Below are 24,357 nucleotides of genomic sequence, written 5' to 3' on the forward strand. Positions count from 1 at the left end.
AAATAAGAGACTCTTTTCATGGTTGCTGATAGGGTTTGCCAGATGGTTTCAACAAAAATACTGGACACACTTGATATTACATCACAATCTACATTACATCTTATTTAGAAAATACCAAACATTTATATTTTCTCAATTTGTTTCCTGGACAGAAAGCTCAAATACTAGACTGTCTGTTTCAAAACCAGACACCTGGCAACTCTAGTTGCTGAAGATAAACAATGCAGAGAAATCAAAATAAACAGTTATTTTTGAAGCACATTTTATTACAGATGGGTGTGACTATGGATAAAGTTGATTTAAATAAATTGCTGTTTGAATACTCCTTTCCCTCCAAAAACAAGGTATCGTCTTGCGCCATAATCATCTTATCACCATATGAACACTGCTTTGACAAGTTACAGGCAAGTAGTTTACAAAACCTTTGAGTTAATGTTTTGTCTCACTAATAAAAGTGTATTTTGTTCAACAACTGAGGATCAAAAAGATTCAGTAAAAGTGTGAAACAGTGTCTAGTAATATTACAAACAAATAGAATTTCTAAGTTGCTGAAATAATTATGAGTATAACTTAGTAGCCATTCAAAACATATGCTGTATTAAAATTCTCAACAAGTTACAAAATATATACATGATACATCATCTTAGATGCTTATACACAATACATCATCTTAGATGCTATAGGGTGTTTAAAATAGTTACTTGCAGTCCAGAAAACAAAAACGCAAAACTACTGTATGTAGCTCTTCTACAATGATCTTTACAATGGTTAACAATTAGCTGTCCTGCCTACCAGCACCATATACAATGTGCTGTCTGGTATACCACTTCAACAACAATAAACAAAAACATTTTAATCAAGAATTTCACATAAATAATGTTTTTACTTGCAGTGAAGAATGTGACCAAACAATTTAAGAGAAGTACTTTTACAACAGAAATATATTTTGATGTAACCAGCACATACAGTCTGCAAGAAAAAGGGAATCAAATTCTCCCTACTAAAGCCACAAGCACCTTGTGTTAGAAAGAGCACCAGAAATATAAACAGGAAACACGCAAGAGGTAGTGTACCATCTGTTAAGATGTATGTGTCCAACAGAACTATAATACAACTTAGTGTTTAACAAAAGACAACTAATTGTACCGTGGCATAATTCACCCTCATACACAAGCTATTGCACATCTGGGAGCATTAGCCAGTATTGCTCCTTAGTACTGTTTGTCTCCAGCTTCCCTTAGGATGTCTTGTACAGTGCTGTTAAATAGGCTATTAAGAATACTAGAGGTCCTGAAGAATTTTATGTTTAGATATATAGTTCTCAGTTCCTGGGAAATATACAAGAAAGCACCAAACAGTATTAAAAAAAAAATTAAATACTTTAGCAATCATAGTCTTTTAAATGCCTTTTCTCCTTCTTAGGAGGAAGTCTTTTTCTTCCTGAGATTCTTTAAGATATAACCAACAATTTGCTTTAAAATTCTTTTATAGCTTCCTAATGATTTGATCTTCAATTCTTTTTTGTTTTAAAAAGATGCCTTTTCTGTGCCATAGTTCCATTGTTTTGTGGGAAACCAGAGTCAGGTCAAAAAGTCAGGTCAAGAAACTTAGAGAAAGCACACTGAACCACTTTCTAGGTAATGCTGTTGTCCTGGTTTGAGATGAAGAAATGTGTGCATTTGAACAACTGGAAGGTCAGTAGTGTCCTGAGTCTGAAAAAAGAACTCTGTCTTGTGCCAGCTACCATCTTGGATCTGCAGTTCACAGAATTAAAGAGAGTAGTATTAAATACATTATCAGCTACCAATTTGAAAACACGGAGAAAATCGGGAACTCACGGTACCAGAGAAGAAAATGAGCCAATAAATCTATTCTCTTGGCAATGTATGTAAAATTGGTGTGATTTTTTTTCCAAAGGCCATCTCTCCATCCATTGAAGGAAGAACATCTGTCAAAATTTGACCTTGCTATAAAGCTTGATGAAGACTTCTGACACTAATACACATCTATACTACCCAGGCTTTTGCATGGATTTAATATGCATTCTTAAGAGTTATGGGGAAATCAGCTACATTTTTTCATGAACTTGGGCTATATTAATTTTTAGAAAATCTCAAAAACTGTTACCTTATAAAAATATAAAATAACAATGTAACATTGTTTTGGGATGTGGGAGTCTTGATGTTTGCAGTCATTCCTTTCTTGCTCAACCAGAAGCAGCAGGTACAGTGGAGACCGCTGAAAAGTGAAATCCCTGCAGGAAGGGATATGTGAGATTCTGCAGGAAATCTGTACAATATATAGTTTCCTGCAGAAAGAGAAAGAGATCTCATAGAATCTCACAGGAAAACTACACTTTTCAATAGCCATCACTGCGTGTCTTAACTTCTTCCAGAACAAAAATCCAATTCTGATATATTTTTATAAATGTAAGGCCTGATTCTTTACTGCAAAAGGAGCAAAGCGGCATTTTTATCAGTGCCAAGTCCTACAGGTTTAGGTGGTCTGGAAATTCTGATTTCGTAACATTTTATACCCACTTAATGCAGTTGCCAGTTTGAAAAGCAATTGTCATCATGTCATCTGTCTGCACACAAATCTTCCAATGAATTTAAGAGTTCCAGCCCTGGAATGATGACAGGATAAGTATTTTGCACTCTTCAGAACAGTATAGAATGGGATATTTTAGGCTCTCTGCAGTAAATATACATATTATCACTGCAACAGTTGATGGTAGAAAGGCAACATCTTCACTGTTAGTGGAGTTGATCTAATAATAATGGAAATTTGTTTATTTTTTTCAGATTTGTCCAAGTTCAAAAAATGATATTGTTTTAGACAATGAAAGTTTGTCCATTATCAAAGAATACTACACAGTAACTAGTGAAGTTAATGATATTCAGATATCAAAAGATTAACTTTAACTTGTAATGAAATTGTCATCTTCCTGCAGTTTGATTATCATCATCAGAACATATAGCTCAGCATAAGCTTTCATCCCATGCCTGGCAGTTCTGGAATTTTCTGAAGAATCTCCACGTATCCCCCTTAAGTTACTTCTGAAAAGAGGGTCCTGTCACCCCTCTCATCTTCTGGTTAAATAAACAATCAGGGTCCACAAAGTCTGATGCTAAGAGCAAAGGCAGATTCCCTGCATAACTGCAAATGCTGTTAGCATTTGGATATACCCTGAATTTAATAATATCATGTGGTCAACACATGGAGAAACTTATTAAACAATATGAAAGGTGTGTTTCATGTTACAAAAATCTAAATGATTTCTGTAATGATAGGCAGTAAAATAAATGCTTAAGGCTTATATTTATTTGTATTAATCTAATAATAACTAAACACTATCTGCACTGAGTTTAATAATGCCAAAATGTATTTACCATGCACTCATCCGTAAACACCTTTGGTTCAAGTAGTGTATTTGCTTCAAATATTTGACCATTCCATCCCTTGAAGCTAACAGATGTTTTCTGAGCATCTGCCTCATTTGTTCCCCACACTGGTGTGTTCAAGCAGTGAATGGTGATGGTATGGGTTGCTTCTGAGCTCAGTAAATGAAGAAAGTTCATCTGCACTTTTCCAATACCAAACTCCAACTAGATTACAAAAATGCATTGTTAGTCATAACCATTGTATCATGTATGGAAATATATTTTTGCATTATTCACAATATATATTTGTAAGAGCAAGTATATATAGAGGGCCAACCCATGTCCCATCAATCTGTACACACAGAAGAGCCTCTGTGCACAGATCTTGCCCATCACAATTAGAGGCATGTGTCAGTTGGCTGTGCTGCACCCAGGGGCGGCCCTAGACTAGCTGCCAGCAACTGGTACCCTAGGTGAACCATGCAATCGGCGCCCCCACTTCCAAACCCCTCAATGATATTGTGCCACCATTTGGCGCCCATTTAACTTGGCGCCCTAGGCGACCGTCTAGTTAGCCTATATGGACGGGCCGCCCTTGGCTGCACCATCCTCCAGGACTTGTGAAGGGCTCTCCCTAAGATGAATCTGCAAGCACAGAAGAATGAGAACAAGGACTGTTCAGTTAGTAGATGGTGCATGTTGGGAGCAGATGAAACCTTGAAAATACAATACATTTCTATGGTGTCTTCTATAATGTGGAAATGTCCTTGAAGAGGGATACTGGGGGTGAGGGGCAACCGTGCCTAATGGGTGCCCTTGCTCATGTGGATCCAGCAGAGCTGTGTTGGTTGGCAGAGAGAGAAGGTTGTTCTGGAGATACAGTTGGCATAAAAGGCACAGGTGCATTGCATAGACAGCATCCCAGGGAGATATAGGGAATATGGAGCACATCTCTGACTCATTCTATTGTAATAGCAAGCACCCACCTCAAAAACAATGTTGGAGAAACCCAATTAGGTAAAACACTTGGCTTTTTCCTCCCATGGATAATCTGGCCCACTGCACCACAGCTATGGTACAGTATAGTTCAGTTAAAGTACATAGGGAAAACACAGAAAATCAAGTCCCCATTCCAAAAGGCTTGCAGTTTAAGGCCAGGTCTACACTTACCCGGAGACTGACACTCTGGAGATCGATCTTCTGGGGTTAGATTTAGTGGGTTTAGTACTAGGGATCCACTAAATTGACTACTGATGGCACCCCCTGACAACCTCAGTATTTCATAGGGCCGTGAGAAGTTTCTCCCATCGACCTCCCGCAATGGGGATGCCGCAGAAATTCGACTTAAGGTTTGTCAACTCTAGCTTTGCTATTCTCACAGCTGGAGTTGTGTATCTTAAGTCGACTTTCTCCTCCAGTGTAGATCTGGTCTAAATGCAAACAGATGGTAGCATGCCTTTAGTGAAATGGAAGGAAGATTGGTTTGTACTGAATAGTCTGGGTAAATGTTCAAGAGCCATGACTCTTATGACAATTTACATTCCAGTTATCACTACAGTGTGCAATACAGGGATAGAGCATTTTAAATATTAAAAACAGATTAAAGAGATGTCCTAAAAAAGTAACCGAATAGAGACGCAGATGAAAAGAAAGAGATAATCAAATGAAACAGAAGGATACAGATCTAATTTATGGTGAAATAAAGCCAAGATAGCACTGAGAAATCTGACATGCAAGCATACATTGGGTAAATTAGTGTTCTCTTATTCAGAGTTTAAACAGGAATGTATCCAAATGAAAAGCAATGCATACCTTGGTCACAGAAACAGGTGATAGACAAGTCTGGCCACCAGCAGTAAAGTTGCAGAAAACCTCAATGGCATCAGAAGGACATCCAATATTTGGGTCAATCCAGTATTTTCCTATCAATTTATAATCCCCAAAAATGATTCAATGGCTGTTAAACAATTTTCTGAATAACATTTCCATAATTTTTAGCAAATGTTAGAAGTATTATGACTGCAGTTTAACTCTTATGGCTCATTGGAGTTACTCTGGATTTATGCCCAATGTAGGTGATTTGCATTTGGCTCATAAAAATTTGAGATTAAGACAAAGCAAAGGAAAAAAAAACACAACTTCCACATTACTGTCTTGTTATCAATAACCATTTTCTGTTGTTTAACTTTTCCATGGCTTTTGTACCAGTTTGGGATTTTCAGTTGTATCCTTTGTTTCTGATCCAGAGTGTGAACATGTGGCATTCCCATTCTGCTCCCAACAAAATCTATGCATGCCATGTGTGGTCAAACTTACTTCTCTTCCTGGTATTTGGCTTTATTCAAATAATATCAAAACACAAACATCAGCCTAAATTTTCATCCCTAGCCTAGCTAGTTCATTTCTGTCCCTGACCCAAATTCTCTCTTACCAGAGGTTCATTGCCAGCTCTCACATACCTCACGTGAACTGGTACAAGTTATTCCATAGCTTTATGCAGGGCTCTAAGGGTACATCTACACAGCAGTGTTATTTTGTAATAACTGACATTACAAAGTGAAGGGTAGGAGAGATGTCCTGGAGGCCAAATTTAGGTTGCTAGGAAAGAGACTGAAATCCAGGACCTCTATGGTGGCATTCTCGGAAATGTTTCCAGTTCCACGCACAGGGCCAGGTAGGCAGGCAGAGCTTCAGAGTCTCAATGCGTGGATAAGATGATGGTGTAGGGAGGAGGGGTTTAGATTTATTAGGAACTGGGGACACTTTTGGGAGAGGGTGAGCCTATACAGGAAGGATGGGCTCCACCTAAACCAGGGTGGAACCAGACTGCTGGCACTAAACATTAAAAAGGCCATTGAGCAGTTTTTAAACCAAGAGATGGGGGAAAGCCGATTGGTGCGGAGATGCTCGTAAATCGGATGGAGACTTCTCTTAGAGGAGAATCCATTGATAGAGATTCTCTAAGCTGTAGTCAGAAAGAGAGGAGGGGAAAGGACAAACCATGGGCCAGAACAGACAAACAACTGCATATAAAGGAATCCAATGCATCAGGGAAGGGCAGACAAATAAGCAGTGGCAAATTTTTAAAGTGCTTCTACACAAATGCTAGGAGTCTGACTACTAAGATGGGTGAACTAGAGTACCTCGTATTAAAAGAGGTGATTGACATAATAGGCATCATGGAAACCTGGTGGAATGAGGAAAATCTGTGGGACACAATCATACCGGGATATAAAATATATCGAAAGGATACTGGAGGCCGGCTGGGTGGTGGAGTGGCACTGTATGTGAAAGATAATGTAGAATCAAATGAAATAAAAATATTACATGAATCAACATGTAAAGAATAAAATTGTGATGCATGTAGAAGAACAAAATTTGTTGGACAAAAGTCAACATGGTTTCTGTAAAGGGAAATCATGTCTTACTAATCTATTAGAGTTCTCTGAAGGGGTTAACAAACATGCGGACAAGGGGAATCCAGTAGAGACAGTATACTTAGATTTTCAGAAAGCCTTTGACAAGGTCCCTCACCAAAGGCTCTTGTGTAAATTACATGGCCATGGGATAAGAGGGAAGGTCCTTTCTTGGATTGAGTACTGGTTAAAAGACAGGAAACAAAGGGTAGGAATAAATGGTAAATTTTCAGAATGGAGAGGGGTAACTAGTGGTGTCCCCCAAGGGTCAGTCCTGGGACCAATACTTTTCAACTTATTCATAAATGATCTGGAGAAAGGGGTAAGCAGTGTGGTGGTAAAGTTTGCGGATGATACCAAACTGTTTAGGATACTCAAGACAGAAGCAGATTGTGAGGGACTCCAAAAAGATCTCACCAAACTGAGTGATTGGGCAACAAAATGGCAAATGAAATTTAATGTGGATAAGTGTAAAGTAATGCACATCGGGAAAAATAACCCCAACTATACATACAGTATGATGGGGGCTAATTTGGCTATGACAAATCAGGAAAGAGATCTTGGAGTTATCATGGATAGTTCTCTGAGAACTTCCACACAGTGTGCAGCGGCGGTCAAAAAGGCAAATAGGATGCTAGGAATTATTAAGAAAGGGATAGAAAATAAGAACCAGAATATCTTACTGCCCCTGTATAAAACTATGGTACGCCCACATCTTGAATACTGTGTACAGATGTAGTCTCCTCACCTCAAAAAAGATATTTTGGCCTTGGAAAGGGTTCAGAAAAGGGCAACTAAAATGATTAGGGGTCTGGAACGGGTCCCTTATGACGAGAGGTTAAAGCGACTGGGACTTTTCAGTTTAGAAAAGAGGAAACTGAGGGGGAATATGATAGAGGCATATAAAATCATGAGTGGTGTGGAGAGGGCAGATAAAGAAACGTTATTAGTTCCCATAATAGAAGAACTAGAGGACACCAAATGAAATTAATGGGTAGCAGGTTTAGAACTAATAAAAGAAAGTTCTTCACACAGCGTGTAGTCAACCTGTGGAACTCCTTGCCAGAGGAAGCTGTGAAGGCTAGGACTATAATAGAGTTTAAAGAGAAGCTAGATAATTTCATGGAGGTTAGGTCCATAAAAGGCTATTAGCCAGGTGATAGAAATGGTGTCCCTGGCCTCTGTTTGTCAGAGGCTGGAGAAGAATGGCAGGAGACAAATCGCTTGATCATTGTCTTTGGTCCACCCTCTCTGGGGCACCTGGTGCTGGCCACTGTCGGCAGACAAGCTACTGGGCTAGATGGACCTTTGGTCTGACCCACTACAGCAGTTCTTATGTTCATATGACATTCTGAAATAATATAGTCCGTGTCTACACTGCAAAAGCAGTTATTTTGACATAACGTTAAAATAATGGCAAGCTGGAGGACTTCTTACTCTGACTCCTGTAACCCTCCTTTTACGAGAAGTAAGGGAAGAGTGCTCTTCCTTGACTTCCTGCTGTGAAGACAGCGCCAAAAGCTTAATTAAGCTATTTCAATTTAAGCTACACAACTGAGGTAGCTGCAGTTGCATAGCTTATTTTGGCTTTAGCCCTGCTGTGTAGACATGCCCTAAGGGTGCATCTACACTGCGCCCTTACCTCGAAATGAGGTATGCAATTTGTGCTACGCAAAAATTTTGAAATTGCTATTCTGACAAGTCCCTTAGCCCTTGTGCAACTAGCGTTACCGGGATGCCAAAATAGCGTGCCTCCTATTTCAAAATCATGGGCGCATTTAAAGATGCAGAATAGCTATTTGAAGATACTTCTGGTATTTCAAAATAGCACCATTGTCTAGACATAGCCAAACAGGATGGTCAGCAGAAGAGCCCTTCATTTGTATGCTGGGTCATAGATCTTCCACACTGTCACTCTGGGGCTGTGTCTACACTGGCATGAATTTCTGGAAATGCTTAAAACGGAATACTATTCCGTTTTCAGTTTTTCCGGAAAAGGAGCGTCTACATTGGCAGGCTGCTTTTCCGGAAAAGCCCTTTTCCCGGAAAAGCGTCTGTGGCCAATGTAGATGCGCTTTTCCGGAAAAAAGCCCCGATCGCCATTTTCGCAATCAGGGCTTTTTTCCGGAAAAGACTACTGGGCTGTCTACACTGGCCCTTTTCCGGAACAGTGTTCCGGAATAAGGACTTATGCCCGAGCTGGAGCAGAATAGTTTTTCCGGAACAGTGGCTGATTTTGTACAGTAGAGCGTTGTTGCTTTTCCGGAAATTCAAGGGCCAGTGTAGACAGCTCGCAGCTTATTCCGGAAAAGCGGCTGATTTTCCGGAATAAGTGGCCCAGTGTAGACACAGCCTGGATGAGTCTACACAGCAGTTATTTCGGAATAACAGCTGTTATTCTGAAATAACTATGCGAGTGTCTACACAGCAATAGCGTTATTTCAAAATAATTTTGAAACAACAGGAGGCTTATTCTGACTTCTGTAAATCTCATTCTATGAAGAATAATGTCTACTCTGAAACAGTTATTTTGGAATAGGGGCTGTGTAGATGCTCCACTTCTGCTCTTTCGAAATAGCCCCTCACCAGAGCCATTCTAAATTATTGCTCCTGGGGCTCTAAATCAAGATAGCATACCTACATTAGGGAAGCCTGCCTTGGACTAATTTTGAGGCTTCCCTGCAGTGTAGACGTGCTATTTTGAAATAAACTATTTGGCCGTGTCTACACTGGGCCACTTATTCCGGAAAATCAGCCGCTTTTCCGGAATAAGCCGCGAGCTGTCTATACTGGCCCTTGAATTTCCGGAAAAGCAACGATGCTCTACTGTACAAAATCAGCCGCTATTCCAGAAAAACTATTCTGCTCCCGCTCGGGCATAAGTCCTTATTCCGGAACACTGTTCCGGAAAAGGGCCAGTGTAGACAGCCCAGTAGTCTTTCCCGGAAAAAAGCCCCGATCGCGAAAATGGCGATCAGGGCTCTTTTCCGGAAAAGCGCGTCTACATTGGCCACAGACGCTTTTCCGGAAAAAGGGCTTTTCCGGAAAAGCAGCCTGCCAATGTAGACGCTCCTTTTCGGAATAACTGAAAATGGAATAGTATTCTGTTTTAAGCATTTCCGGAAATTCATGCCAGTGTAGACACAGCCTTTCAGAATAACTATTCCGGAATAGCTTATTCCGAACTGTTCAGTGTAGATGTAGCCTCTGACAGAGACATCATTGCTGCCTCTGACCGCAGCTAATGCACAGCTAATCTGTATTTGTCACGTGGTTTCTGTTTAATCCCCTTTCTCTTTGATTGTTTGACTTTATCTCAATGTATATTCAATCTAGAGGGCTACAATAAGGGTTTTGGATACATGGCAGACACTATAATCACAATGTAAAATGCAGTTTGAAAAATGTACTAAAAGGCCTGTGACAATGGAGAAAAGAAAAAAAACCTTTGGAATTATAATAAAGGTATCTTAAATTTCACATTTGTATTAACAATTACACACTTAGAACTGGTACATTCTTATCCACATTAGATTCTGGAGCACATTTCCTTGATAAACTAATGTTCATTCTCTATAAATAATACTGATTGTTCAGCAGCTTGGAGATGTAAATTAGACTCTTAACACTGAGTCCTCTTCTCCATATAGAGTAGCTAGTGGTTTGTTTTAAAATTAATTCTGAGAGTAAATACTGTTTCTATACTTAGCATAAGATATCAGTTTCTCTGAACAGGAAATTAGTACACATGCCAGATCATAAAATAACAAATTGTTTGTTTGCATGTGAGGCCTGGAGTGCACAAAATGTTTTTATTTTTTTCTATCTCCATTTCACATTTGCAGAAATGGAGATAGAGATAATTTCTCTATATGTGAGTGTAATGTGCTTAAAGATGTTGGTGAATGTTTGCTTTCATCCTAGGGATAAAATATTAAAGCAGATTATTTGTTTATTATCCTGGTGCAGCTTTCTCTGAAGTCAGTGAGAGAAGAAACAGTGAGAGATACAAGTTTAAAGCAGAATTTATGTGTTTCCTAAGCAGCTAGATTGTGCCCCATAACAATCAACAAATGTGAGGTCAGTCACCCTTACAGAATTCTCCCCACGCCGCTTCCTAGTGGGCTCTCGAAGGGGTTGAGATTCAGGCAGAAGAGTGAAAGAGGAATGGCTTGCAGTAAGGGCTAGTCACATCCTTCAGTGCTTTGGAGATTAAGTAGACAAAATAGTATAACCCGGGACTATATTACCTTTTGTGTTGAGCCCCTTCTGTAAAGGGAAGCCCTCTTTCAAAGGGTGGTCCTGGGGGCTATTGTCCCTATTGTAGTGCAGTTCTCGAGGCTCCCCTTGGCTGCTATGGCACACTGAAGCCAATGGGAGCCACGAGGCTCTGAGGCTGCAGAGCCGGTAAGTAAACAAACCAGAATGGCCTGGTAGAAGAATAGATTTCAAATTTTCAGCTTATCTGAACTGCGTTAGTTGTTAAAAATAAAGCTATAATGATACGTATCTGTGAAACATAGGCCATGTTACATGGCCATCTTTCACCATATTTGAACAAAGTACAGGACACTCCAAAGCACTGTCTACCAGCCTGTTATTTCTTTCATTCTAATGCTACATAATGATTGTGCTCAGAGCTTTCCTCTTTGAAGTCACAATTGTCTTCAGCAGGAGCAGGATTAAATACGTATGGTTTGGAAATGGTGATAATTAGATAATCTAGATGCTGCACACTGAGTCAGAGGATGCCATAGAAATTGGCTCAGATTCTGCAAGTATTTGCATATGTGAGCAGTGAACACTAAATATGCTAACATCAGAAGACAAAAATTACAGATACATTTACATCAACTTAGTGCAAAATGCATATAGATTTGTGCTAGTTTGAGCAGTGACAGCCATGAACACTTGTATGAAGTAAAGGTTGGACCTCCCTGGCCTGGCACCCTCGGAATCTGAGCAGTCCCAGATAGAGGGATTTTGTTGGACCAAAGGAGGTCATGTCTGGACACCCTGCTGCCAGCCTCCTGACCTGGCCTGATAGCTTACCTCCTAGCACCTCACGTCCTGCTGGCCCTGCTGTGCTGCCAACCCCACTGGGCAGCCATCGCTGCCATAGCTCTAGGACCTGGAGGGCAGCCTCGCGTGCCACGTTAGGGCTCTGGGACCCACCAGGAAGCTGCACACCACGGATCCCAGCCCCACCAAGATACTGCAGCTCTGAGACCCATCCTCCCAGCCCCACTGGGCAGATCTGCTGCTACACACTGGATGGCCCTGTCAGCTCGCTGCGGACAGCCTACTACCCTGCCAGCCCCACAGGGATCCTTGCCACTGGCCCTTTGCTGGGACTTCCTGGTCTTACAACATCCGTGCCGGACCATGGATGTTGCCAGACCAGAGAATCCCGGTTAAGAGAGTTTCAACCTGTAAAAGCAATTTTGGAGCTATTGCCCCATTGTTAAGAGTAAATATTTTAAATACCTAAGTACTAATTACCCCTAACATTTATTAGGGCTGCATGCGGGTGCCAGCTTTGAAATGTACAAGAGTCCCCAGTGGAAGCGGAGGTGCACTCACGGAGCCCAGGGTCAGCAAGGGACTCAGAGTCCCCGGGCTCCATGTTGCGCTGTAGATTTGAAATGCCACACGGAGCCTGGGGTCAGCATGCCATTTCCCCAGAACTCAGGGTCAGCTGGGGACTCCAGCTGCCGCTTTGAAATGCCACTAATCCTGGGATCAGCTGTGAGTGCTGCCCCTTTGAAATGCTGTGAGCGCTGCCCTTTGAAGTACTCCCTCTTCTCCCCCCTTTTGCTATCTCTATCTAATAGAGACAGCAAGGGTGGGGGGGGAATTGGCTAGTCGACTGACTATCCAATAAGCATTTGCTTATCGGATAGTTGACTAGTCTTTAACATTCTTAGCAGAAATATATATACTAGCTGGACTGAGGCAGGGCTTTTTAAGGGGGCACACTAAATGCTCAAGTTTCAATGAGTTTCAGTAGGAGCTAAGACCAAATTCTCTTAGGGTTCTTTCAAATTTTCAATGGTGTATATAGCAAAGCTTTAAAATTACAGGTTTTTTTGAGTTTACGAGAAATGCATCATACCAAGTCATCTCAATCAGATTACTTTTCATAAGGGTCTTTGATCTGAGGGACACACAAATACATATCATCACAGGTTTGTCTACACCCGAGCTGGATGGTGTGATTTGGAGGTTGAGGAGATGTATGCGCATTACCTCCGATTGAGCTAATGTGCTAAAAATAAAAGTGTAGCTGTGGAGGCATGAGCAGTGGGAGGAACTACCTTTTCAAGTATGTATTTAGGGTCTCAACTGGGATTGTACTCAGCTGGTTAGCCCATTCCACTATTTGTGCCACTGCAGCTACACTAGTTTGATTAAAGCTGGCATGAGTATGCTTACTTGAGCTGCAAATGACACCTTTCAGTTTCAGTGAATGCAAACCCACAATGTCAAATGAAAAAGGTAAACTCAAAAGTCTCTAAGCCTGATTTTCACCAGTTGACTTCATCAATTGACTTCAGATGAGTTATCCTTGGTTTACGCCAGCATAAGATCATCATGTCCTCTGTATTCAGAAAATGCAGGCTTGAGATTGTTTTAAAGATCCTGCTACTTGCAAGAAATTCAGCACTAAGCATGGGCAAGTTGGAATAGCCCAAAAGCAGAAACAATTACTTTTGCACTATCCACAGAGAGTAGATGGGAATAATGACAGATAAGTCTATTTTGGATAAATGTGTGGTACTCAATAGTAATATGTAATTAAAATATTATAATTAATATTTTTATTAAAATACTACCCATTATGCTCTAGAAATTAACAAGATATTCTGAATCCTGATGATATGTATGATTTGATGAAAGTAGACACTTACCATCTGATACTTTACGTTCACAGTTAAGTAAATCCCTGCAGATGCGTGCTGGGTTATCCCGAGTGCCAAGGGGATTCTTGATACTGTGCAGTAAATTACTAAGGTAGTGTAGCGTTTTGAATATCTCTGCACTGTGATCTAGTACAGTTACTTCAGTATTCTGGTAGCTCTGCCATTAGCAATAATGTTACCACAAAGAAATGCCATAACAGCAGTACATGCAGAGAAATCAAATGCCAATTGGAGACCACATGCAGAAATGATAGAAGTTTATAATATGTGCAGCCAGCCATGTATGAGATAATATAAATTATTCAAATTATAAAGAATTAGTATATTTTATTAAAGTTATTAGCGCAAAGGAGTTACAGTTAGGTTAAAAATCATGCAAAAATTGTTATAATACATTGAAATGGAAATATGAATTCACAAAAAAAAGAAGAAAAAAAAAGAAAAAATTAGTTCATTTTATAAGCTATATCTTACACTGTCATATTTTGAATAACAGAGTTAATAGTTTTAGGTCGCAATTCTAAAGATATCTACAAATATGCTTAATTTTAAACAAGGGAGTAGGTTTATTGCATGTTTGAAGTCCCTTTGGCTGCAATAACTCTACTCACATATATGAAGTTAGGAGTGTATAAGTGATTGATAGCTCAGGGCCTTAATGACAGTTCTATTTGTAGCTATATAGCTGAATGTATACACTTCACATTGAGTAATAAATTGATGCTTTCCATCATCTTTAATCATATTTAAACATTAGAAATACTGTGGCTTTTTAAACTTGACAAATTGCATTGTATACATCCAATTGTATTTAATCATATTATACATGGATTAACCTTTCTTCACAAAATAGTTTCTAGTTTTTCTTTGTTTTCAATAAAGTCTTTGTGAAGAAGCCATGTTTTGGCCTGAAAATACCAGCTCTTTATAATTTTCCACATGTGTGTGCCAATATAAATAAAGCAAGATACATTACCTCCATCTGTAGTGCACCATTTGATTCAATCAAGGCTTGAATAGCAGCATTGATGTCCATTTGTTTCTGTGTAAATCAAAACCATTGAAAATCAGCAGTAAGATCAACAGAGAATAAAACTGTAAATTCTTGAAGTTTTGCTGCAGAAATATACAAGTTATATCTGATGAAGAATTTGAAAGTGTCTTGGTTAAAACAGACTGCACATAAATGTTTACGTATCAAAAAGGACAAAAAAAATCTAGCCTTCCCCAAAACCTCTGAGGGCTCTTAATTATTTAGTCCAGCATTTCATAGCCATTAAATTACATACTGTGTGAATTTTACTTTTAAAAGGAAAAAATGGAATAATTAAATGAGAGATTCTTATTTTAAAGAATTGTCATTTAAAAAAAGAAATTACTCAAGTTTCTTTTATCAGTTATATTTCTGGAAGAAAAACAAAACAACACCCAAAAATCCCAAGCAGAACTTTTGGCTCCAACACCAGTCCTATTTATCCATCTAATCTAATACATCAACAGTTACTTTTTATATATGGAGAAAAAGGCCATACTTACTCTGCAAACAAGATATACAAAACAATTCAGTCTCTAGTCATGCACATACAATATGGGCCAGATTCCCTGGCCTATGCTAGTGGTGAAAAGAGCTATATCTTGCCAGCTGAGCATTTCTTTGATGCCAGGGAATCCTTGGCTGTTATACAACTAGTTCAGCTGCCTCCGATCTCAGGGCACCCTAGTCCCCATTGTAGGGGGTATGCCAGGATGAAAAGGGGCACAGCATCTGTCACACCAAGCCTTGAATCAGGAGGGTGTTCCAGGGAAAGCATACATAATAGAAAAGGACTAGAATGCTAAATCCATCCTCCCAGTAAATGCTTAATCCCCTAGAAGGAGATGAGTACATTTGATGTAAGCTGGAAGAGCATTTGGGGAATGACGTACCATGGAGAATCTACTTCCCTTCAAAATCTGTATATGTTGAATTCCTACAAGTAAGCTTTTAAAATGGGGTGAAGTTTTATGTATGCCAAGCATGTGAGCGTGAGCATGTGCTTTGGCCTTTTAGGGCTCTGCAGCACTGTAGCACTACTAGAACAGAAGATGACAGTGACGAGGTTTAACAACTATATCTGAGCTTAAATAATACAAGGATGGGTGCTAAGGAAAAGCATTTCAATTTCACTTGAGATGATGGAGGAAGCAATACTCTATGAAGAGGTTCTCAACAGTTTCACTTCAACAATGTTGTTGTTGTATTTAGCACAGCTATGAAACTTACTCTTGGACCAGGTGTCCCAGGTGGACCCTAGAAAACAAGAGAAAGCTGTTATTAGGTATTCCAGGCTTCTTTAAATCATACATGCAAGGAAACCCTAGATGAATAATAGCTCTTTATTTACTTACTGGTGGACCGGGATGACCCCGTGGTCCCTGAGGGCCCTAGGAGAAAATAAAATGCAATAGAGTTAAAAACAATTCTTCTACATTTGATTTTTAAAAAAATCAGAACATGACACAATTAAGTGTAAAAGGCTCAGAAGAGTAGAAGTGTTAGTTTGTAACTTTAAAGTTGAGTAGTCCTGTAGCACCTTAGAGACTAACAATTTTATTTATATATATATACACACACACACACACACACACACACACACACACACACACACGGGGCAGATATAGGGCAGGGCGAGTGGGGCGGCCGCCCCGGGCCCCGCGCTTCAAGAAGCCCCGCGCATGCACCAAGGCGCCACCACGCATGCACCATGGCGCCACCACGCATGCGTTGTGTCAAAGGGGGGGCCCTGCGAAATTGTGCTGCCCTGGGTCCCACAAAATCCTCATCTGCCCCTGTATATATATATAGTACCATGAGCTTTCGTGGGCAAAACCCACTTGCTCAGATAAGCAGAGACAATGTAGTGTAGTTAGCTGTGATCTGCACAAAGATTTCTTGGGAGATACAGTATTCTGCATATTTAAAAAGTTAATGTTGTTCCTGTGAAAGGTGTCAGGCATGTTAAAACCCTCTGTTTATTTGATCAAACTTGATATTAAGAATATATTTATAAATAGTGTTCGGAGGGTTAATGAATGTTTAATAGATCTAATGTCACATGAGTACTATGAGCTATGGATAGCTATAAGTACATCAACTGAAAGTGTTATACTAACCATGATGATGTTTGATACGGGGCATAGAACACTGACATCATGGGCCCTGACATGGCAGGCTTCTCTCCTATTATTCCAAGCAACATGTCACCACTATCCCTGTGTCCAGAAGAACTTCATTTAAGTGTGGATTAAGCAGGGAGGGAAGAAGGGGGAACCAATTACAGTTAGCAGGGAAGAATGTGTTCAACTTGCACAAAATGTTAACACAAGCAGAAAAGGAAAGAGAAAAGTCTATGCCTCTGGTGCAGATCTTACAAAAACCATATACCTAACATTGTTATACTAGCAAAACCCTCATCATGGGACTGTGGTATCCAACATGCTAGCCACTAGCTCCATGTGGCTATTTGGCCAGTTGAGTGTGGCTAGTTGGTTTGAACAATGTGGCTATTTGACAAGTTGAGTGTGGGTAGTTTGCTATAATAGCCATTATAGTGGCTACTACTTCAAAACTGATTGGACACAAGGGTCCTAGGAGTAAACCACTTCATCTGTTCCTTTTGGTTCTCTGACCAACACACCTACTGGTAGTATGTCATCCAAGAGACTTCAAAAGATACATCTGCATAAGCATCACTGTCCAGAACAACTGTGAGCACAGTCCTGCATCTCAAACTGCCAACCAAGTCAACAGGAGTTTGGGGTGTTTAGAGCATGCATGGTTGTGTCCTATGCTAGTCCACATGCGTTTAAATGAAAGGATGCCAGGTCAGATCATCTAAAAGACTCATTGGGGTAACAGACCTTTTCAGATCTATCAATCTCTAGAAGCATATTGGTCACATTCTTTAGCCCATGTGCTGTAAAATTCATGGGACAGAATACACGGTAGCTATGTGAGAGAGTTGATTTGATTTTCAATAAGAGCAGTTACAATGACCTCTGTGGCCCAGATCTGTGTATTGTGACAGTGCTGATGTTCTATAAACAGCTGTATAGTAATTGTGGAAGGGTGGAGATGTGTGTAAAATGAGGACATTTCTTTATGTTTAGGTTTAGCCTTTGCTGACTTTTAATACAAAGGGCTGAGTCACTTTGGATATTTAATTTTGTCAGCTTCCAACCACTACCTATTGTCACTGGGTCCTACTTACCTAGTTTCACCCAGTGTATGCATATTCAAGACTATAAGCCATCACCTCCATCCTGCAGACCAACATTCTGTAATTTTATAGAGGCACCACTGATGAGTAGTTAACGTAAGGGAACAGTAACAGAACCTAAAACTACTAACTCTGCCACTAACTCTCAGCAACTTTAGCAAATCATGTAACCTCAGTCTACCTCACATACTTCATCTATGGCTAATAATACCTTTAAAAATGCTATAAGATCTCATGCTTAAATAGGCACAAAGTATTATTACAGTTATAAAACTGATGAGAAATGACATTTGCAAAATCTTCTGTATGACTACTTTGGGTCAGATTCTCAGCTGTTGTAAGTCAAGTGAATTCAACTGTGTTATGTCAGTTTATGCTGGTGGAAAATTTTGTGTTAAATCTCTCTCAAGGATCCTTCAAACCAATGGATGTATAATACTGTGTTCTCAGATATCCTTATTGGTAGAAAAAAAGGGAAAAGATAAAAAGAAACTAAAAGAATAATTTCCACAGAGTAAGGAAATATTTGTGTATCTTGGTCCAGGACTGGGTTACATAATGGCCAAGTTATAGCAGGATATGAAGGCTTCAGTGCTCTATGCTACCCCTATGTAAACACTTATTTTAGGTGAATAGATGTTTTTGTCCTGTGTGCAGTGATTCTAACCTTTCACTGGATTCCTCATATAGCCAAACGAGTCTATATTTTTGGTGTATGCGCCACAACTGTATCTCTATTTAACCCTTTTAAGACACTTGAGATTTATAAAGGGATTTTATTGACAGCTGCATTGTTTTGCTGAATTCAAACACAATCTGAATACAGTTGGAGTAACTCAATTTGCCTTGATCCATTATCTCCATGCTAATCAAATCCCATATGAAAAGCCAGTTGATATCTGGGGCAACTCCCCTTGAGCATATTACATTTCTTAAGTGCTTTAAAACTTCAAGGATCTACAACAATTACTTTTTCAAGCCTTTTGAACATAACAAAATTTAAAATAGTATGTTGGAAATTCTGTAAAAACATAAATGCTCCTTTCTGCCACAGAGCTGCAGTAGAAGGTTACATTGCACATTTATGGATTAAATTATTGCAGAATATTCCCTTGGAATGTGCAAGATAGCTTTATGAATCTACTTAATGCTCATGTGATCAAAGAAAAAGTATAATTCCAGTTTCTTAATACCAAAAACAAAGAATAAAATGAATTATTTTCAGAGCACTACTTAATCCTTTCAAGCAATTAATTTGACTGCTAGCACAGAAGGTCAAAAGCCCAAACTCCATTCTTTTCTCTTTGATACTTGAAAATTCTGATCCTATAAATATTTATGTGCTTAACTTTAAGTCTGAGCAATAGTGATTTCAATAGCACTGCTTATGTGTTTACAGTTAGTTATGCATGTGCTAATCCTGGGGGAAATCTTCAATTGTTGCACTTGGAGCAGAGGTAAAAGTAACACAATTCTTACAAAAAACAGGACTATGTAGCACTTTAAAGACTAACAAGATGTGTGCTTGTGTGTGCCAGACTAACACGGGTACATTTCTATCACAATTCTTACAGGTACTGTTGCATTAAAGCCCCTACTTGGGAGGGTCAGGGCAGGGGACTGGGAAGGCTGCGATAGAACACTACTTGTTAGGGATGTGAACCATTAGTTGACACACTGGTCGACTAGTCGCTTCTATCCTCCCCCTTTCTGCTTCTAACAGAAAGAGGCAGCAAGGTGGGAGGAATGAGGAGAGGGTGCTTCAAAGCAGAAGTGCTGTGTGGAGCCCAGGGCCAGACCCTGGGCTCCATGTGGGGCTGCCACTTTGAAATGCTGCATGCAGCCCAGGACCAGCTGGGGAGTCCCCACTGACTCTGGGCTCCATGCAGCAATGCCACTTTGAAACACTGTGGAGAGCACAGAACCAGCAGGGGACTCACTGGCTCCGTGCTCCCCGCAGCACTTTTGCCTTTGAAGTGTAGCAATAGCTTTGGACTGTTGCTACACTTCAAAGGCAGAGGTGCCCTTATCGACTAATCGAATAGTCAATGCAAATTACATCGACTATTTGATTAGCCAATTAAACTAAACTTAACATCCCCAGTACCTGTAAGAAATATAAGTGTGGGATGGAGGAAGGGGGTTATGGTGGATGTGTAACAGTCAAGGCAAGGGGCTGGGAAGTGTGGGGGGGCTCAGGAATCAAGGTAGGAGTGGGGAATGGGGGAGGGGTCAGGGCAGCGGGTTAGGGACGTGTGTGGAAAACTTGGGTCTGGTAGTGAGGCCACTAGGGTTGCCCAGCCATCAGATCCCCAGTACAGGCCAGGGCGGCAGGGACTGTGCTACCCAGCCTCCTGAGCACCAGGGCTGTAGCCTGGATGTGTTGTGACCATGCTGCCCAGGATTACGGCAGCATCCAGAGCCCTGCCCTCAGCCAGTCAGTCTCTTACCAGCATGCTGCACTGCCTTACTTTCACCTATGGTTTGGAACCCTAGTACGCATATCAATCCTGGTTTCCACAGGACTGATGTGCGTAAGCGTTAGCAGGATCAGGACACAGTTGGCCTGGTTTTCAGAGGTGCTGAGCACTCATAACTCCTGTTTGATTTAAAGAAAGCTGTGGAGGCTCAGTCTCTATGAAGATCAGGACCTATGGCTTCGATCCTCATTTCACTTACACCACCCTTATACCAGTGTAAAAATGCTGACTGGAGTGGAATTCTCTCTTAGTTACACTGGGGTAAATAAGCAGAATCACCTTTACATGTTTTTATGTCCCACTTTACTGAAGACAATATGCTGGCAGGAAAGGCTCATATTGTGATATGTGGATGCATAAATGGGAATCTTGAGTAGGAGTAGAGAGGTTATATTACCTCTGTTTGGACTGATGAGACTGTTGCTGTGTCCAGTTCTGGCATGAATAATTCAGGAAAGATGTTCATGCTTTATAGTGATAGACTCAAGGAGTTTACTTTATTTATCTTAACAAAGAGAAGGGGGACAATTACAGTCGATTAATATCTATATAGAGAAAAATATTTATGAATGGGCTCTTCAGTCTAGCAGACCAAGATACATATAATAAAATCCAAAGGCTGGTCGTTGAAGCTAGACAAATTCAGACTGGAAATAAATTGTAAATTTTTAACAGTGAGGTTTATTACCTATTGGAACAATTTACCAAAGATTGTTATGGATTTTCCATCTCTTACCATTTTAAAATCAAGATTGAATATTTTTTAAAAAGACACACTCCAGTTAAAATAAACTTAAAAAACAACAAATGATTCTGCAGCACCGTAGAGACTAACAAAATAATATAGATAGTATCATGAGCTTTTGTGGTACAACCCATTTCTTCAAGAGGAATTATGTAGGGAAAGTCCTATGGTCTGTGTTATCCAGGAGATCCAGCTAGATGATCAGATCTGTCTCTTTTCTGGCTTTGGAATCTTTTACTCTACAAAAGGCATAACAAGTCATCAAATGAATAATAATGAAGACTATACAGTATCTTCTCACACTCAGCACAGGCAGTGCTGCTGAACTGAAATTAGGAATATACTGAGAGGATTTTTTTCTTTTTTTAGCCTTTAAGCCAGTGGTTCTCAAACTTTTTGGCATCACGCCCCCTTTTTGATTTTTGAAAAATCCTCATGCACCCCCCCCCAGTAGCAAAAAAAACAAAACAAAAAAACAAAAAAAAGGAACTGAAGAGGACAGCAAAACTTGATTGGGGGAGAGGCTGGGTCACCTCGCACCCCCTCTGGAATTTCTTCACACACCCCCAAGGGGGCACCCCACCCACTTTGGGAACCCATGCTTTAAGCAAATGTTTGGTGGAAAAATTAAACTCAATTGTGAATGTTTGTAAGGGGTAAATAAAGAAAAGAAAATGTCTGCGCAAATACAAGCACAAGAGTAGGTTCATCCCAGCCCAGTGTATCTGCAGGCCTGCCCACCAGGTGAAGGGAAGACAAGAGGGCAGTCTCCAGCAATTTAAAAGTGCCCACAGATCCTGGGTACTGCTGCTAGATCCCAGACTCTTTAAATTGCCACCAAAGCCATGGGTGATGTGCTCTGGGTGGTGCTTAAAAGCTGGATAGGAGAGGCTAGCCCAGGGGTGGGCAATAAAACAGTGGCGGTTCACCAGGGTTAGCCAGAACACTGCTTCCTGCAGTTTCCATTGATCAGGAACAGCGATCTGCGCTCAACGGGAGCTGCAATTGCTCACACCTGTGGAAAGTGCAGATAAATATAGTAGTGGCAGCCTGCCGGGGCTAACCCTAGGAAACTGGATCCAGCCCACAGGCTAGTTTTTGCCCACCCTTGGGCTAGCCTGTAGCTCCATCCTTGTGCCTGAGGCACCATCCCTTCCAGGACACAAAGCTAGCTCTCCTCCCATCTTGTTCAGGGGCACGGCAAATCTGTTGGCTGCCCTGCATATCTGCAACTTCAAGCGAGGTTCCCTATTTCGATGTAAGTTGGCCTGCAGCTGAAGACTAAAAAACAAAAATTGGTTAGTCAAATCCTTAGCTGATGTCGATGGGGATAATTCTATTGAAGTCGATGAAGCTTTACTGGCTTACACTAGCTGAAGACCTAGCCCAGCATCTGAAACCAGTTTCTTTGTTAGCTGGGGAGTGGATAGATGAGCTGGGGCAGGTCTACACTTACAATGCTACAGCTGTGCTGCTCCAGTGCTTCAGGGAACACCCTACCAATATTGACAGGAAGACTCCCTGAGAGACTGTAGTTAAGTTGATGGGAGAAGACCTCCCATGGTCATTATACTGTCTATACCAGCAATTAGGAGAAAACCCTGGCTATGTCTACACTGCACCCATTTTGCGCAAAAAATATTGCAAATGAGGCTAAGCATGGAATATCACTGAGACTCATTTGCATAATTAATGAGGCTCCGTTTTTGCATAAGAGGCTTTTGTGTAAAAAGGAGCTGTCTACATGGCTCCTTTTTGTGCAAAACCCCCCTCTTGCGCAAGAGCTGTCCTTCCTGAAAAAAAATGTGGAAGAACGGCTCTTGTGCAAGAAGGTTTTTTTTGTGCAAAAAGGAGCCATCTACCTTTTTGCTCAAAAAGTCTCTTGTGCAAAAATGGAGCCTAATTAATTATGCAAATGAGGCTCCATGATATTCCACTCTTAGCCACATTTGCATATTTCTTGCACAAAACAGGCAAAGTGTAGAATTAGCCCCTGAGTGAAGTAGTTATGCACTCAAAATTTCTAGTGTAGGCCAACCCTTATACTTCGTTGCTTTATATTCAATATTTACTTTGGTAGATCTGTTTTCCTGATGTACTCTTCTCACCTCCATTAACCATAAACAAATCTCATGAATGAATTAAGCCTTCAGGATGAAATTCATAGGACTCAGACACTCCTTAATCTGGGGCTTGAAATACAGGGAACCCTTGTGCAGGCCTCTGTCCTGGAATGAACTATTGATATTAGATGATGAATAATTTGTCTGTAACCCTAAAAGCAAACTTGGTTGGAATTTAATTGATGTATAGGTAATTCAGAGGCATAAATTAGAGAAAGTATTATAATACAGAAAATTACCACACTGAATTACTCAAGGATAGTGACTTCAATTACCTATGCTTAGACTATAGATTGACTGCAAAAAGTAGAATACACGGTTATTTTCATTGTAAGAAGCCACAATGGGGGAAAGGAGGTTGGGATGGCAGGTCCTAAACCAGTCGAATGGAAAGGAAAGTTAACTATCTAGGGAATATTCCTAAATGAGCACTATGGTATTTGTTCTGCCTCAAGAATATTAGAATAAAAAAGGAAGATTTCAGAAGATGAACATATGAACATTAACACATCCTGAGCTAACTTAGCTAAAAAAAAAAAAAAAATCACATCCCTTCAGCAGCGTTCCAAATTGCCATAAATATCTATTTCTGTAGTTCTTAGATCAGGATTGGGGCCCCACTGAGCTGATCACTGCAAACATATAAGTAGACACCAAAAAGAACTCAATCTAATTTAAGATAAGATGAAACAAGCAACAGTGACAAATAAGAGAGGGGAAGAGATGAGGGAAGACCACAGTAAAAGGAATAAGGTTATATAGGTGAGTTATTGGAAAACATTGGCATTCCAACTCATAATTATTTATACATATAACACCACACACACATATCTATTGCAGCAATGGACAACCACCCTCTACATCAGTGTTTACCAATTTTATTTGGCCACAGAACCCTTTTTACCTTGAAAGAACTTCAAGGAACCCTTAGGTTCAGAGAAAAAAGCCCCGCACAAAACAAAACCCGACTTGTCGAGCAAAAAAAACAACAAACCACTCCCACCCCCTGCAATGTCTCTGTCTCTTTA

The 24,357-nt window shown here is 40.3% G+C and overlaps 1 protein-coding gene across 4 annotated transcripts in view; it reads right to left on the reverse strand.

The window, feature by feature from the left end:
• Positions 1–245: 245 nt before the first annotated feature.
• The window catches only part of COL24A1 (collagen type XXIV alpha 1 chain), a 251,636-nt gene continuing 227,524 nt past the window's right edge, over positions 246–24,357 (reverse strand). For 2 of the 4 annotated variants that reach the window (XM_075936387.1, XM_025183174.2), the window contains 7 exons: positions 16,111–16,146; positions 15,986–16,012; positions 14,699–14,764; positions 13,711–13,879; positions 5,196–5,305; positions 3,393–3,608; positions 246–1,754 (listed from right to left, as the gene is read on the reverse strand). In XM_075936387.1, coding sequence (XP_075792502.1) covers positions 1,608–1,754; positions 3,393–3,608; positions 5,196–5,305; positions 13,711–13,879; positions 14,699–14,764; positions 15,986–16,012; positions 16,111–16,146 — 771 coding nt within the window. In that variant the 3' untranslated portion in view covers positions 246–1,607. Of the gene's footprint in view, positions 1,755–2,127; positions 2,309–3,392; positions 3,609–5,195; positions 5,306–13,710; positions 13,880–14,698; positions 14,765–15,985; positions 16,013–16,110; positions 16,147–16,188; positions 21,446–24,357 lie in introns of those variants that run through there. The other 2 variants (XR_012905946.1, XM_075936388.1) reach the window with 2 other exon arrangements.

This window comes from Pelodiscus sinensis, chromosome 9 (assembly GCF_049634645.1).
Source record: "Pelodiscus sinensis isolate JC-2024 chromosome 9, ASM4963464v1, whole genome shotgun sequence".
Taxonomy (NCBI): domain Eukaryota; kingdom Metazoa; phylum Chordata; order Testudines; family Trionychidae; genus Pelodiscus; species Pelodiscus sinensis.